This window comes from Xenopus tropicalis, chromosome 2 (genome assembly GCF_000004195.4).
Source record: "Xenopus tropicalis strain Nigerian chromosome 2, UCB_Xtro_10.0, whole genome shotgun sequence".
NCBI lineage: Eukaryota > Metazoa > Chordata > Amphibia > Anura > Pipidae > Xenopus > Xenopus tropicalis.
In genome coordinates, this window is record NC_030678.2 from 14155902 (window position 1) to 14171184 (window position 15283).

A 15283-nucleotide genomic window follows, 5' to 3' on the forward strand; every position below is an offset into this window, starting at 1 on the left:
TGAGAGCTATCCCCCCTACCCCTGTATTCCCTCACTTGTACTGAGAGCTATCTCCCCTACCCCTGTATTCCCTCACTTGCTAAAAAGCCATCCAACCCCTTCTTGTACCTATCTAATGTATCAACTTCAAAAGGTGGCCATACATGGGCAGATTAAAAGGAGAACTAAAAGCCTAACTAAAGAAGTGTTGTACATTATGGTTTGGGCTTCTGTACCAGCCAAAGGCATCCACAGCCCTTTAGCAGGGATCTGTGCTCCAAAAGGTCGGTGCCCCTGTAACCCCCCTATCTTCTTTTCTATTTCACTGCAGATACTCCTATCACTTACCAGAGTTTAGGGACTGACTCACAATATACTGTATATACTGTATCGAATAATTAATAAACCAGTGCAATTAGCATCAGAATTGAATCATCAGCCCTTTAGCATCAGTTTATATGGCAAACCAACCTCATTTTCTGCTGGATAACTTGTGACGACCCCTAGGCGTAGCTTCTCAACACCCTGGATTATTTCTGCTATTGGGATGCTGAAAGTTTAGCCTGGTTCTATCTGTTCAGCATATAAAATATTTAGCCATTTAGCATTTTTAGCCATTCATTTTTAGGGCTTAGTTCTCCTTTAAGCTGCTGATTCAGGTCCTTCAAACTGATTTTGCAGCTTATCTGCCCTGAATGGGCCCCTCCGAAAGGCCTCCCTGACCAGTATCTGGCCAAAAATTATCCAGATGTCAACCGAGCAGGCTTGATTTATCTGTCGGATTGAGGACCACGTCGGCTCATTGAAGGGCTCCCTGCTGCAACTTCTTGTATCCCCTTCATTGCAATGCGATTCCCCCATAAGTGCCAGTGCCGGTGTTTTCAGACATGTATACATGCCACACAGGTATTTGTGTACACACGTATGCATGAACTGCTACAGTACAAAGGGCATCCTGAACTACTGAAATACAGTAATATCCAAACCCTCAGGGCACAGAAAATTTTCGGAAGCGCAATCCTAAGCGTTGGCTGAAGTATTAGAAGCTATATATAGATCTGCTGAAAGAACTGATACAGCAATAATAAGAGAACATTTAGTACTGTTTAATTTACAGTTTGGAGAAGGAAAAGCCCAAAGTAAACTGTGATAAAGAAGCAGAGCGTCAGCATTCCAGCGACACCTTAGTCATTGTGAAGCATTCGCCAGCACCTGATGCCTCCAGAGTAGAGAACTGAGCAGGGAGTTGCCCTAGGGAAAACTGCCATGGTCCCTATGTAAACATAGATTGTCAGCCCTGGTGGTTCCTGTAGGACAGTGCTTTCTAAGTTTGTCAGTTCAAGCCCCCCTTTGAAGGTCCCACCTTTGGAAGCATTAGTTTATCAGTCATTCAGCCATAGTTACAAGAATATTTAGCACAGCAGAAATATTTGCACCCTAAATCTCACCCTAATTCACCTTCAAGCCAAAGGTTTATTAGGGTAGAATTCCTATTTGCTCTTCTATATACTCAAGTTGTTTTTATATGAATCCTGAGAAACAGCCCCATGTGACCTTACTGTAAGGGGCACCATCGCCGTGTGTTTGACATTCAAGTAGAAGCTTGAACTGAATAACTGAAAACCACTGCCCTAGGGGCTACAAAGTAGTGGGTGTAAGTTAGAGTCAATATTCAGTGTGAATGCTTCATCTGAACTCAGGGTCAGGTTGTTTCTATATATCTGCGACCTTTTCATCAGCAAAGGGAGCCTAAACAAACTTTGTACTGCAGTCTGTTTGTTCAGGCTTCCTTAACTGGTAAAAAGCTGGTGCTTGATGCCTTAAGGTGGCCATACATGGGAAGATTCACTCGTTTGGCCAGATCTCAGTCGGGTAGGCCTGTCAGGGGTGCCCATACATGGGTAGATAAGCTGCTGAATCAGTCTAAAGGACCCATTTGACAGCTAAAATCTGCCTGTGTGTGGCCACCTTTAAAGCAGTGCTTTCCAACTGGTGGCCAGTGCCCCCCCATCTTTCTGCTGTGACTACTTACCTTTGTGTTAGCTTTAAATGGTATCTGGGGGGTCAGATCATCTCACATCTGTAAGCTCCTCCATTGTTCACACCTCTGCCCTGTGCTGCCTGTGTGTGCCATACTCTGCCTGCCCTATGCTGCCTGTGGGAGTTGAACCTGGCAGGGGTTTGGTCTGGGAGTTTGTTAGCATTTGGAAATAGTCATTATATGGTCCCTAAGGTGGGTAATTATGTGCTGGGGATTGCTGCACTATTAACAGGGGAGGATGAGTGGAAAGAAGAGAGTCAAGGATTTATTTACGTTGAGCGGCCGCTTTCTGCCTATTTATGTTTCCCAGTTCCTCACTTATAGATGGCTGCTCTCCGTGACCTGAGCCTGCCTGCTTTGTTCTACCATACTGTTATGGGAATTTCAGATACCGAAAGTCATTTGAGGTAAATAGGTGAGATTTATTTGAGATGTATGTGGGTTCTGAACAAAGCCAAAAAGTCAGAACTACAGGACAAAGACAGCACAGGGTTCATATAGACTTTGTCGCATATTATTGTACATCATAAGAAACGTATCAGCATAGGCATTACCAGTTTGCAAGTATATGCGCATAGAAATATCTGTTCACAATACAGAAAACAAGGTGCTGCTCTTTGCTAGATAGGTTGTTCTGTCTTCAAGGCCATAGTAGTAACCAAGGCTAGCTTGATAAGAATCCATCCGAGTCAGTGGGGGGCCCGTGGGTGAATCTGCACACACAGAATTTATTCATTATCGGCGCTAATGTGCATCACCCCTTGGAAATGATTGGTACTGGGAAGGTTCAATGGGTTACTAACACTCTTGGGGGGCACTTTGACTGTAATAAACATTTTATTTGTGATTGTAATATGTATATTTGATGCACAATAGTGTGTAGGTGAGTTATACATTTTCCATGGATTATGTGTTTATCCAAGACATGAACCACCTGCCTTATGAGGAAACTTCGGGCGACTATGGACAACTAAAGCACTTATCCCACTGGCAATTTACATTACTGCCACCGGGAAGGCATTTTGAGGAGATTATTTGCCCACGATAGAGGAGATTTGTCGCAGGTGACTAATCTCCTTGCCTGTCATTGTTAATTCAGAACATTTTGCTTTTCATTATTATGCTTCATTTTCTTATCAACCTGATAAATATGCTGCTATTTCCCAACTCTTTGTTATATGCACCTTTATATTCTGTCTGGTTTGTGTAGCCAAGGGAGCTTTGTCCTAATAGTCCTCTAGAAAATAGTTCAATTCTCAGCCCTAATTGGAATATGAAATAAAGGGAAAGTGATAAGGGAAACTAATTGAGCATTACGATTTGATTTGCCCAAGTTATAGGAACTGTAAAGGGTGGCCACACACGTTGTGATCTGCGATCTTTCGTGCGACCGTCAGTCGCACGAAAGATTGTCAGATCCGCCACTAACCTTCAGGGCTGAAACAGGCAGATAAGGAGGTAGAAACAATAGGATTTCTACCTCCTTCTGCCGATTCAGCGCTGAAGGCAGATTTTGGTCAGACGCCTTCTATGGCGCCCGATCAAAATCTTTTAATCCGCCCAATCGGCGAGTCGACCGATATCCGCAGCTTCCTGCGATATCGGTCGACTTGCCATACACGCACCGAATATTGTACGAAACGAGGTTTCGTACGATATTATCGGTGCATGTATGGCCAGCTTTACAGCTTTTAAATATTTGCAGCAATTCATTCGCTCTGGACTTCATAATCAATAGACACTTTTTTTTAAGGAGAAATGCAGTTCTCTAATTCAGTAGAAGACAAATCCATATTTGTAGCTGAGACCAAATGTCCTACTATGTAAGGCAGTGGGAATTTTGCTGAGTGTGCTCGTCTTGTCCTTCCCTTTCCTGTTGGTGAACTCGTGACACCCTTCTAGTGAATGAGTTTTGCCACAGAAAACACTGACTGATGAAAGAGCTGCTGCTTTATGGGCAGTGCAGTTGTTTGAGGGGACGCATTTATATGTAACTTTAATGGCTGTGAGAATTCAGAAACTCTGGCACTTCATCCTGGACTTCCTTTCTGCTGGAACAAAACATTATTAAAAGTATTCTAGTAATATTGCATTGTATTCTAGTAATATTACGAGGAATATAGTAATCTTGCCCTATCATTCGGGCAGGTTCTAGTAAATTTGCACAACACTGCTCTTAGATGTGAGATAAAATAAGTGTTTGTACTCTAACAGCTATTTGTTTTTTCTTTTAGTGCAAACACTGCAAACCGTGTTCCCTTTGTTAGTATTAATTATACATCTTTCTCTTCAATCCTTGCCTCAGTGGAGCTTACAATCTAAAGGTCCCCATACACATTAAGATTCGCTCGCTTGGCGAGATCGCTAAGCAAGCGGATCTTCGGGTGGGCGATATCGAGAGAATCCAGGATATTTAGATCGAATTATAACGACGGGCATTTTCAGGCCAGATATGGGTCGGGCAGGCCCGTCGGTAGTGCCCATACACGGGCCGATTAGCTGCCGAATCGGGACCGATATCGGCAGCTAGAATCGGCCCGTGTATGGGGGACCTTAAGTCCCTTTGTCACCCACTGGCCAGGTTTATCGGGAGCCAATGAGGAGGAAATAAATCTGACGCCCCTTAGGTTTCAAAACGCTGCCATTACCCATAACACTGTGGTTGGAGTACATATTCTTTGGAAGGCAGAGGAAGTACCAGCATGCTTTTCTTCACAAGATGTGGGAGGGGCAGAATGACTCTGCTAGCCTAAGGGGTTGGTAAATGATGGTCCATGGTACAACAGATTTAACCACAGGCAACAAATCTTGTGTGCCATTGCCCTTATTCTGTTTGCTCAGTTTCAGGCTTGTCGTAGGCATTGGCTTACTGGATTTTCTGCCCGGTCTAGTCAGATTTTGGGTAAATTTTTAATTTTAGAAAAGCAGCTCCATGTTGTTTGAAGGCTTTTGAATAGACACTGATATACCATGGGCATAAATGTATCATTACTTCTATTTGCTTATTGCCAGCGAGTTGCACATATTAACATTAAAAAAAAAATCCTTGGAAGAAAATTGTTATAAAGATTTTCAGTGAGAGCTTTTTATATTAACATTGGTACAAAGGAACAAGGCATCTAATGGGGTCAGTGCAAGCGGAGAAAGTGATATATCGCTTTAATAACTGTCTCCGAGGGTTTGTGGCCTCTTATTGGCTGCCCCCTCCGGACCCATACTGACACCCACATGCAAAATGTTTGCATTCTGAAGCAGGAACGGAGCAGCAGCAGCTGTGTTTATTCAGACTGCCCTTTATTTTCCTCCTGGGACCAGTGCGGACAGACAATGTGGAATCCTCACAGGCGCGCAAGTGGATTAAACATTAATGTTAAAGTAAAAAAGAGCGGTTAAGTTATGGGTGGCTGACAGCACCCTGCGGGAGCAACCAATGAGATACCTACCTGTTCAGCCTCTGGATTGGCTGGGATCAAGGGTAAATCATATCTTCCTTCAGCCCCATCATTTCACAGCATTGGGAAGTGTATAAACCACCCTTGTATTTACTTGTGTGTGGTTTTCATTACGGTCAGATCCACTCATAGCATTGCAATGCATAACCAGAAATGGCTGCACGTATGTTACGCAAGTGGGAAGATGCATGTAAATCCCTCCTTATATTATAACAGCATATTTAATAGCATAGCTATTAATGTTCACAGCTACTTTTATACTTTTATATCTCATCCAGTGCCATTTAAAGCAGTGCGACTGTGCTCCAATTGAAAAATCTCATTAGCCATTGGAAATGTTATTTGCTTCTTTAAAACAGGAGTCTCTGCAAATGGGGTTACTTCATAGGTTTTCTGCTTGTGTGTTCAATAGACATTATTTCAAAAGAAACCAGCCCGTGGCTCTTTTATATCCAGACCAGCTATAGGGAAACATTGGGGCACCTTGGTTCTAAACAGCTAGAGACTGTAGAATTTCCCAGTAAATAAATAAAGGCCTATTTAATTCCACAGTTTAGTGACCAGCATAATGCATTTGGGATTTGTTGGGCTTTTTCTGCCCTTCACATCTCACCATTTTTAAGAATAATAAAAGATGCTGAATAGAAGCTTTTCAGAAGAGTATCGGTGCTGTTTCATTGCAGCTTTTACTCTTCACAGGACCACCAGAGAAGAGATGGGACTTCTATTTTCATGGAAAAAGTGGCCTTTTAATTAGGTTATTTATAAAGAGCCAACTTGTTTCTGTGCAGCGTACAAAGACATTACACTAAATTTCCCTTCCATCTCCCAGTTTGCATTCTGACTCCGAATACTCGATTACAAATGCATTCTAATGATTCACTGGGGAGCCGATATCAACATTTATAACAAACTGTGTTCCACTTAATGCATTGCAGCAGGTCTTTCAGCTACAACTCCCACCAAGCTGGCCATAAATGGGTCCATTAAAAATGGTCAAATTGGTTCCTCCAGACCAAGTCAGCAGCTTATTGGCCCATGTATGGGGCTTACAAGGCCAGACCAGGGATGACACCATTGGATGTGGAAGGCGATTTTATGTGGTCCTTGTTCCAGGAGACTTTGTAGGCCCCACTGTCATTGGCCCTTGGGCCAACAATCTGATCAGCCTAAACTGGCCCAGCATGTGGGTGGCCAAATCAGGCCCAGATCTGTTGGTTACCTTGCCAAAAGAGTGTTTCTTTATATTCTGCTTAAATTAAATGGGCTGTTGTGCGGCCATCTCTGTACTTTTTCTACACAAAGCTGTCATATGTCTCGCTGCCTTATAAATAGTTGCTGATGATGCAATGAAATTGATAGGCTCCTGTTTCTAGCCCTTTTAATGTACCAATTTGGTTTTAAAACAACTACAGTTTTAAAAGCTACAGTGCACTTTATGAATTTAATTCCTGTCCCTCTCTAATTCTAGGCACCTACTAGCAAGCTAATATTGATACAACCATGGCTCAGTTTGGAACTCCTTTTGGGGGTAAGTATTTTCTAGCGCTAAATTTGCCAAAGTTTGGGGCCCCTTGTTTAATATAACTCCTCTGTCATAGCAAACATTGGATACTTAACCTAGCTCTGCCCCTTCTTCTGGAGACCATCTCTAAAAATTAAATTGTTTAAAAGTATTAAAATGTGCTGCTGCCCTGCACTGGTAAAACTGATGTGTTTGCTGCAGAAACACTATTATAGATTATAAAAACATAGCTGCTGTGTAGCCCCGGGGGCAGAAAAGGAACAGGTTATATAGCAGATAACAGATAAGCCCTGTAGAATATAATTGGGTATTATCTGTTATCTGTTAATTTACCTGTGCCTTTTCTCTGCCCCCGGGGCTACACAGCATCTTTGTTTATATAAACTATAGTAGTGTTTCAGAGGCAAACACACTAGTTGCACCAGTGCAGGGCAACAGTGCATTATATTGTAATTACTTTTATACACTATCTTTTTTTTGGTGTTACTGTTCCTTTTAGACACCTATAACTACAGCATTACCTAACCCAGTGATCCCCAACCAGTGGTTCATGAACATATTGCTCACCAACCCTTTGGATGTTGCTCCCTGTGGTCTTAAAGCTCATTTTTGAATATCTGGTTAGGAGACAAGTTTTGATTGCATAAAAATCCAGTGTAAAGCCAAACAGAGCATTCTATAGGCTACCAGTCCACATAGGGGCTACCAAATAGCCAATTATAGCTCTTATTTGCACCTCCAGGAACTTTTTTCATGCTTGTGTTGCTCCCCAACACTTTTTCCATTTGAGTGTGGCTCACCGGTGTAAAAGGTTTGGGATCCCTGACCTAACCTAACCAATCAGCACATCTGTGCAGTTCTGCCTGCTGCCATATCCAACTGGCAAAAACATACACTTAAACTCAGTGATTAGCTGCATACTGAGTAGCTGCAACAAATAAATTAAAAAGTAAAAAAAAAAATAAAAAAATGACTAAAATGTCTCCATGTACCACTGGTTTAAGATAGCACTTATGGCTGCCCGGTAGCACTGTGCCTTGTCCGTTTGGTGCAGCAGTAAGACAGGCATGTATTCAGTAGCTACACAAGCCAGTAACAGAGTAGGTTATGGAAGTGTTAGCACGACATAGCACAGCAGAATGAATGTTTTATTTTTGCCTTGGGAATGTTCCCCCCATACCGAGTCTGTGGAGCTGGATTTTTTTTTTCCCATGTCACATTAAATCTTTGCCAGTAATATTTTATTTACACCCCCATGTCGCCTAAACACAGAAAGGATTTGGCAAAGAAGTTGGAATGTGTTACTGTGTAAGCTAGCACATCCAGAAGGCTTTGTTAACAGGTGCTTTAGTATGTCTCGTCTGTGGGAGAGCGCTGCATGAATTGGCACCCAGGGAAAAATATGGCAGCTCGCCAGCATGTATCCTGTGGCTCAATCCTCTCCCACAGACTTTCAGTGTGCAAACAAATCACAGGTCTGCGACTGTGTCCTTGAAGGGGGAGTTCAGATTGAATTATAATGGTGGGCATGCACGGGTTGCCGGGCAAGCTGATCTTTTCCCGACTTGGGTGCAAACACACTGGGCCATATTGGAACGATCCGATCATTTGGTCCTTTGGCCAGCTATCTGATCATTATGGGAAACCTGTCTGGTGAGGAATGTATAAACATGCCTTGGCAATCCTCTTCTGATGCTATTTTTTTTAACCTGTCCAATAAATATGTCTGCAAATAAACTGTATTTATGTATAACTTTATTTATAAAGAGCTACAAGTATGCGCAGCCCTGTACAGTCTTACAATATCCACAATTACACACATGGAGGACAAGTGTTATAATAAATACAATAAATAAGTATAAATACACAGGGAATAAGTGCCATGTGATATGAGACACAGCAGGAAGGAGGTCCCTGTTCCATAAAGCTTACAATCTAAGTGAGTCAAACTGTGTATTGTGTGTGGGGGGTGTGTTTTGGTGATGTACATGAATATTGTTGCACCTAGAGTAACCTTCTTGGCATTCACTTGGCCATTTTCCCCCTATAGGTAATTTGGACATCTGGGCCATAACAGTGGAGGAGCGAGCTAAACATGACCAGCAGTTCCATGGGCTCCAGCCAACAGCTGGATATATCACTGGTAAGCAAGCCTTAAATGGGGTAATCTAGTAATCCTATAGAAACCAGTCATCATGTAGCATTTACTGGTTACCTTTCCGAAAGCAAGCATCTGGTTGGTTCCTATGGGTTATTACACCTGTTGCAAACTAAGCATTTTTTTTAAAATTAAATAACCAGTTAAGATGTCTTTCATGTGTGGTTAGGTAGTTATTGGGTCCCCACAGTTATGATTAGCTCAGTTTTGGTGCACACCTAGTGCTTTAGAACTCCCAAGAACTGAAAAGAATATAGTATGTTAGGCGCTGATTTTGCTGGTGTTGCCCAACTTGTGGCTTTTTAGTTGTTATTGAAATACATCTCTTAGGATCCACGGACCGTGGCCCATCAGGTGGTACTGGTAGTTTTGCTTCCATAACAGCAGAAGGGCCATAGGCTGGATGGCCCAACATCTAATGGATATATTAAATTCTTTTATATTACTTTCCTTTTGCTTTATATGAGGCCTTAAAGGAACAGTAACACCAAAAAATAAAAGTGTATAAAAATAATTAATGTATTATGTACTATTGCCCTGCACTGGTAAAAGTTGTGTGTTTGCTGCATAAACACTACTACAGCTTATATAAATACTCTGCTGTGTAGCCATGGGGGCAGCCATTTAAATTGAAAAAAGGAGAAAAGGCACAGGTTACTAAGCAGATAACAGATAAGTAGCATCGATTTCCATTGTATTCTACACAGTTTATCTGTTATCTTCTTATGTAACCTGTGCCTTTTCTCCTTTTTTCAATTTAAATGGCTGCCCCCATGGCTACACAACAGCTATTTCTATTAACTACAGTAGTCTTTCTGAAGCAAACACACAACTTTTACCAGTGCAGGGCAACAGTACATTATATTTTAATTATTTTAAAACATTTTTATTTTTCAATGTTACTGTTCCTTTAACAGCCATTGTCTCCCTGGCCACAAGCTTCCTTATCACCTCCAACTGTGTCCTAATACCATTACAGTGAAACCTTTATTTTACACACCCTGATATTAAGTTTTCCCTTATTTAACACTGTTTTTTGTGGTACCACCAATATATATAATGTATGATGCATTTCCTCAATTTTACATTTTCCTGGATTTTACACCATTTGTTTTCTTGTCCCCCTGAAAAACACAAAATGTGGTTTCTGCTGTATACCCATTGTGTAAAACCATACAGGGGCGGTATAAAGGGGGGAGTATGAAATTGTGGAGGTCGTGGTCAGCCGTAAATAGTACCCTGCAGTAGAATTTTATTCATTTAAATAAAAACATTGGAAATCTTGTTTGAGGACTAAAATCCTGGCAGTAAGTCAGGGCTGATGTCATCCTTCTTTTTATTGCCAAATGGTTAATTTTTTATTTTAATACCTTTTAACTCCCAGCAAGAGGTAGGCAGCTTATAAAGTGCGTACATACAAATAAGTGCTTAAGCCAAGTAACAGCCAAGAATTGTGACCTGCCTGCCTCTCCAATCCATCCTTAGCTTAATGGGATTTGCTTCTACTAATTATACCCAGGAATGAGCTTAATAAAGGAAATGGAAGCACGGCTTCCGAATGCTTCTTACAATACCACCTTAAATCCATTTTGGCAAATTGATGATGATGCTGGTTGTGTATTTCATATTCCAGTGTTGTTTCTGTTTGCTCACATCTGTGATCACTCCCATGTAGGGTTTTTACCCCTCTGTTACTGTCATTTGTGTTTTCTGTACAGCAAATTATTTACTGGAAATGAGTTTTTCACTTAATTTCATTTGCACATAAATTCAACCTCAGCAAAGCAACATTCCATTTCCCTTTCACTCAGTGACTCCAAGAACGAAAGTCTAAAAAATGCATATGAAAGTGTTTGTGCAAAAACCACTTCTGTATTTTTTGTATTAGCGACACACTTTTAACCATATAACTGAAATTGGGAGCAATCTACCAGCAACCATGGGCTGTAGGTTACAGAATCTATCTCTAGAGTTATAAGCAGTTGTGTGTCTCTCAGGTACATATAGGCTCTACTCTGTGGTTCCTATTACTAACATCCTTTATGTAAATAGCATGGATACAACTATAAAAACATTACCTTATTTTCATCAGAACTGGGAATTTAATCAGAATATTTTTATATACCCTGTGAGAAGTAACATTTGTCCATATTATGTTATATCATTATTTATATTATTTTTATTTGTCCGTTTCTCCTTCTCTCTAATTATATTTTCAGGTGACCAAGCTAGGAATTTTTTCCTTCAGTCCGGCCTCCCCCAGCCTGTGCTGGCACAGATATGGTAAGTTTGGGAAAGCAAATTGACATGTTTTGGGCCATGGCATACGGGGCATAATACCCAACGGCATTTTCACCCTACACTGCCTTTGAATGGGAAGTGCATGACAGCGCTGGCACTATCAATTTTACTGTCATGTGTTTCTGATCCAAGTCAATGGTTGGACGGGCAGCTGTTGTTTCAGGCTCGTCTCAGCTTGCTCCCATTGACTTTAATGAAAACCGCCTTTCACAGCTGGTACAAATGGTTCTAAGCCTGAAAACACAAGTCTTTTCAGGCCAATAACCCTCTGTACTAGCAGTGTCAGAGAAAGAGTGCCGAACGCCAAAACACACGCGGGAGGAAGAGGGTGCAAGGGGGAGGCAGCCGACCGTTTTGCCTAGGGCGCCCGGTTGGCTTGGCCCGCCCCTGCTACGTGGACAGCGCGCGGCAAACAACCCCCCCTCCCCAAAATGTAACCCTTTCTGAATGCTAATTAGCATATGCTAATTTACGCTAATTAGGGCACAGATTCGGTTTGGCTGGGACCGTGGATTCAGCCGAAACCAAATCCATCAAAAAAAAGGCCCGAATCCCGAACCGAATCCGGGATTCGGTGCATCGCTACTTTAAGCTAACTTAGTATGTTATAGAATGACCAATTCTAAGCAACTTTTCAATTGGTCTTCATTATTTATTTTTTGTATTATTTGCCTTCTTCTTGCAACTCTTTTCAGCTTTCAAGTGGGGGTCACTGACCCTGACAGCCAAAAAACTATTGCTCTGTGAGGCTACAGTTTTATTGTTATTGTTACTTTTTGTAACTTTCTTTTCTGTTCAGGCTCTCTCCTGTTCATATACCTGTCTGTCATCCCAACCACTCCCTGGTTGCTCAGGTAACTTGGACCCTAGCAACCAAATAACTGCTGAAACCCCAAACTGGAGAGCTCCTGAACTGAAAATGAAATAACTATAAAACTACAAATAATACAAAATGAAGACCAGTTGCAAATTGTCTCAGATTATTCATTTCTACATCATACTAAAAGTTAAGTCAAAGATGAACAACCCCTTTAAAGCTAGTGGAAAGTGACATGGGCAGTTTCTGGTGTTTTTTTCTAATGCAGGAAAGTATGGTAATGTGTGTGTATATGAATAAGTATTTCCAGTGAAGCTTAAAAGCGTTAACTGCATAAAAGCCAATATTTTTTCCCACCATTTATAAAGTCCCATTAGTGCTCCATTTATTTTTTGTTATTTATGATTCTTTTCATGGTAGCGCCAGGGCTGTCAGATATGATTTACATGGAGCTGAAACTCTCATGTATTATATATGTGGCTGTTTTATAGTTGTGGGAGATAGATGCATACCATGAGCTAATGTATAACCTGGGTGCCAGTACTTAATAGAACAATGTATTTCAATAGTAAGGACACATATAGGTCTACTTATCCAACATTTTTGCCCCCACAGAGTCCTTCAGGTTTATGAAAATGTCTCCGAGTTTGGACCTACAATTGCAATTTATATATATGTCTGTAGTTGAGTTTCTTTTCTCCTAATCTCTCTTATCTGCCATAAGAAAAATCCAACTGGGTTCATCATAGTACATGTATGAGATCCCTTATCCGGAAATACATTATCCAGAAAGTTCCGAATTACGGAAAGGCCATCTCCCATATACTCCATTATCATACCTCCCAACTGTCCCGCTTTACGCAGGACAGTCCCGATTTTGCCACCCTGTCCCGCTGTCCCGGATAGCTGCAGATCTGTCCCGCTTTTAAAGGTCTCTGCTCCCGTGACATCACACGCACGTCTCCCCTTAGCGCCGCAGCTTCTGCGCCGCTCACTTCAGTTTTAACATAAAGCCATGCACAGTGCAGAAGCTGCGGCGCTCAAGAGACGTGCGTGTGACGTCACGAGGAGGAGAAAAGCCCTGGTGCACAGCCGGAGGAAGCTGGTGGTGGTAGGAGCAGGGGGAGCCACAGAAAGCAGGTTGACGCTGGGGAGGACACTGGAGGAAGGTTAGGGGCAGCTGGGGGACCCTGGGAGGCAGCTGGAGGACCCTGGGATGCAGCTGGAGGACCCTGGGAGGCAGCTGGAGGAAGGTAAGGGGCAGCTGGAGGATGCTGGGGGGAGCTGGAGGATGTTGGGGGAGCTGAAGGATATTGGGGAGGATGTTGGGGAGGACGCTGGGAGGAGCTGAAGGAAGGTAAGGGGCAGCTGAAGGATGTTGGGAAGGACGCTGGGGGGAGCTGAAGGATGTTGGGAAGGACGCTGTGGGGAGCTGAAGGATGTTGGGGAGGAAGCTGGGAGGAGCTGGAGGAAGGTAAGGGGCAGCTGAAGGATGTTGGGGAGGAAGCTGGGAGGAGCTGGAGGAAGGTAAGGGGCAGCTGAAGGATGTTGGGGAGGACGCTGGGGGGAGCTGGAGGATGCTGGGGGGAGCTGGAGGATGTTGGGTGGATGCTGGGGGCAGCTGAAGGATGTTGGGTGGATGCTGGGGGCAGCTGAAGGATGTTGGGTGGATGCTGGGGGCAGCTGAAGGATGTTGGGGAGGATGCTGCAGTGGGGAGCAGCCCATAGTAGGGGGACACTGCGGGAGGACCAGCAATGTTTTAGGGGGCCCCTGCTCTAGCGCCAATGCAAAACATAACACCTGGCTACCAATGTCTGTCATGAGTTTGTCATTAAATACAGGTGCCACAGTGCATAATGAAATCCTTAGGGCCACAATATGTCATAAAATGATTGGGGCCACCGTGTCTGTCTTCTGGTGCACTTTGTGTATGTTACGCTTTTCAGGTGTGGTTTTGTAAAATGGGCCTGTGTGGGGGGCGTGGTGTGGCCATAAAGTGGGCGTGGCCTACAACATTTTTGGCACGCTATGCACGGCAGACATTTTTGTCCCTCCTTCTGCTTTTCAAATGTTGGGAGGTATGCATTATAAGCAAATAATTCTAAGTTTTTACAAAATTTCCTTTTTTTCTGTAATTATAAAACAGTACCTTGTACTTGATCCCAACTAAGATATAATTACCCCTTATTGGGGGCAGAACAGCCCTATTGGGTTTATTTAATGGTTAAATGATTCCCTTTTCTCTGTAATAATAAAACAGTACCTGTACTTGATCCCAACTAAGATATAATTACCCCTTATTGGGGCAGAACAGCCCTATTGGGTTTATTTAATGGTTAAATGATTCCCTTTTCTCTGTAATAATAAAACAGTACCTGTACTTGATCCCAACTAAGATATAATTACCCCTTATTGGGGGCAGAACAGCCCTATTGGGTTTATTTCATGGTTAAATGATTCCCTTTTCTCTGTAATAATAAAACAGTACCTGTACTTGATCCCAACTAAGATATAATTACCCCTTATTGGGGGCAGAACAGCCCTATTGGGTTTATTTAATGGTTAAATGATTCCCTTTTCTCTGTAATAATAAAACAGTACCTGTACTTGATCCCAACTAAGATATACTTAATCCTTATTGGAGTCAAAACAATCCTATTGGGTTTATTCAATGTTAAAAAGATTTTTAGCAGACTTAAGGTATGTAGATCCAAATTACAGAAAGATCCCTTATCCGGAAAACCCAGGTCCCCAGCATTCTGGATAACAGGTCCCATACCTGTATTACACCAACAAATATATTGGCATGATGTAGCCATTGTACTCTATGTGGGATTTAACGTAATAGGAAGCAGGCTGGATGAATAATTCAGTATTGGTCCCATAGGATGGGATTATTCCCTTTCTTCAGTTCACTCCTGTTGTTACTGGTACTGATATTTCAGTTTTAACTGTGAGCTTATTTGCCAGCTTTTTTTCTTAATTTAGTAGTGGCTGGTTCCTGTGGAT

General features: G+C 42.3%; 1 protein-coding gene across 5 annotated transcripts in view; it reads left to right on the forward strand.

The window, feature by feature from the left end:
* itsn1 (intersectin 1) overlaps positions 1-15283 on the forward strand; it is an 82708-nt gene that overhangs the window by 16532 nt on the left and 50893 nt on the right. For all 5 annotated transcript variants that reach the window (XM_002939344.5, XM_004912127.4, XM_004912128.4 and 2 more), the window contains exons 2-4: positions 6944-7003; positions 9048-9140; positions 11375-11438. In XM_002939344.5, the coding sequence (XP_002939390.1) occupies positions 6976-7003; positions 9048-9140; positions 11375-11438 (185 nt within the window). In that variant the 5' untranslated portion in view covers positions 6944-6975. The remainder of the gene's footprint in view (positions 1-6943; positions 7004-9047; positions 9141-11374; positions 11439-15283) is intronic.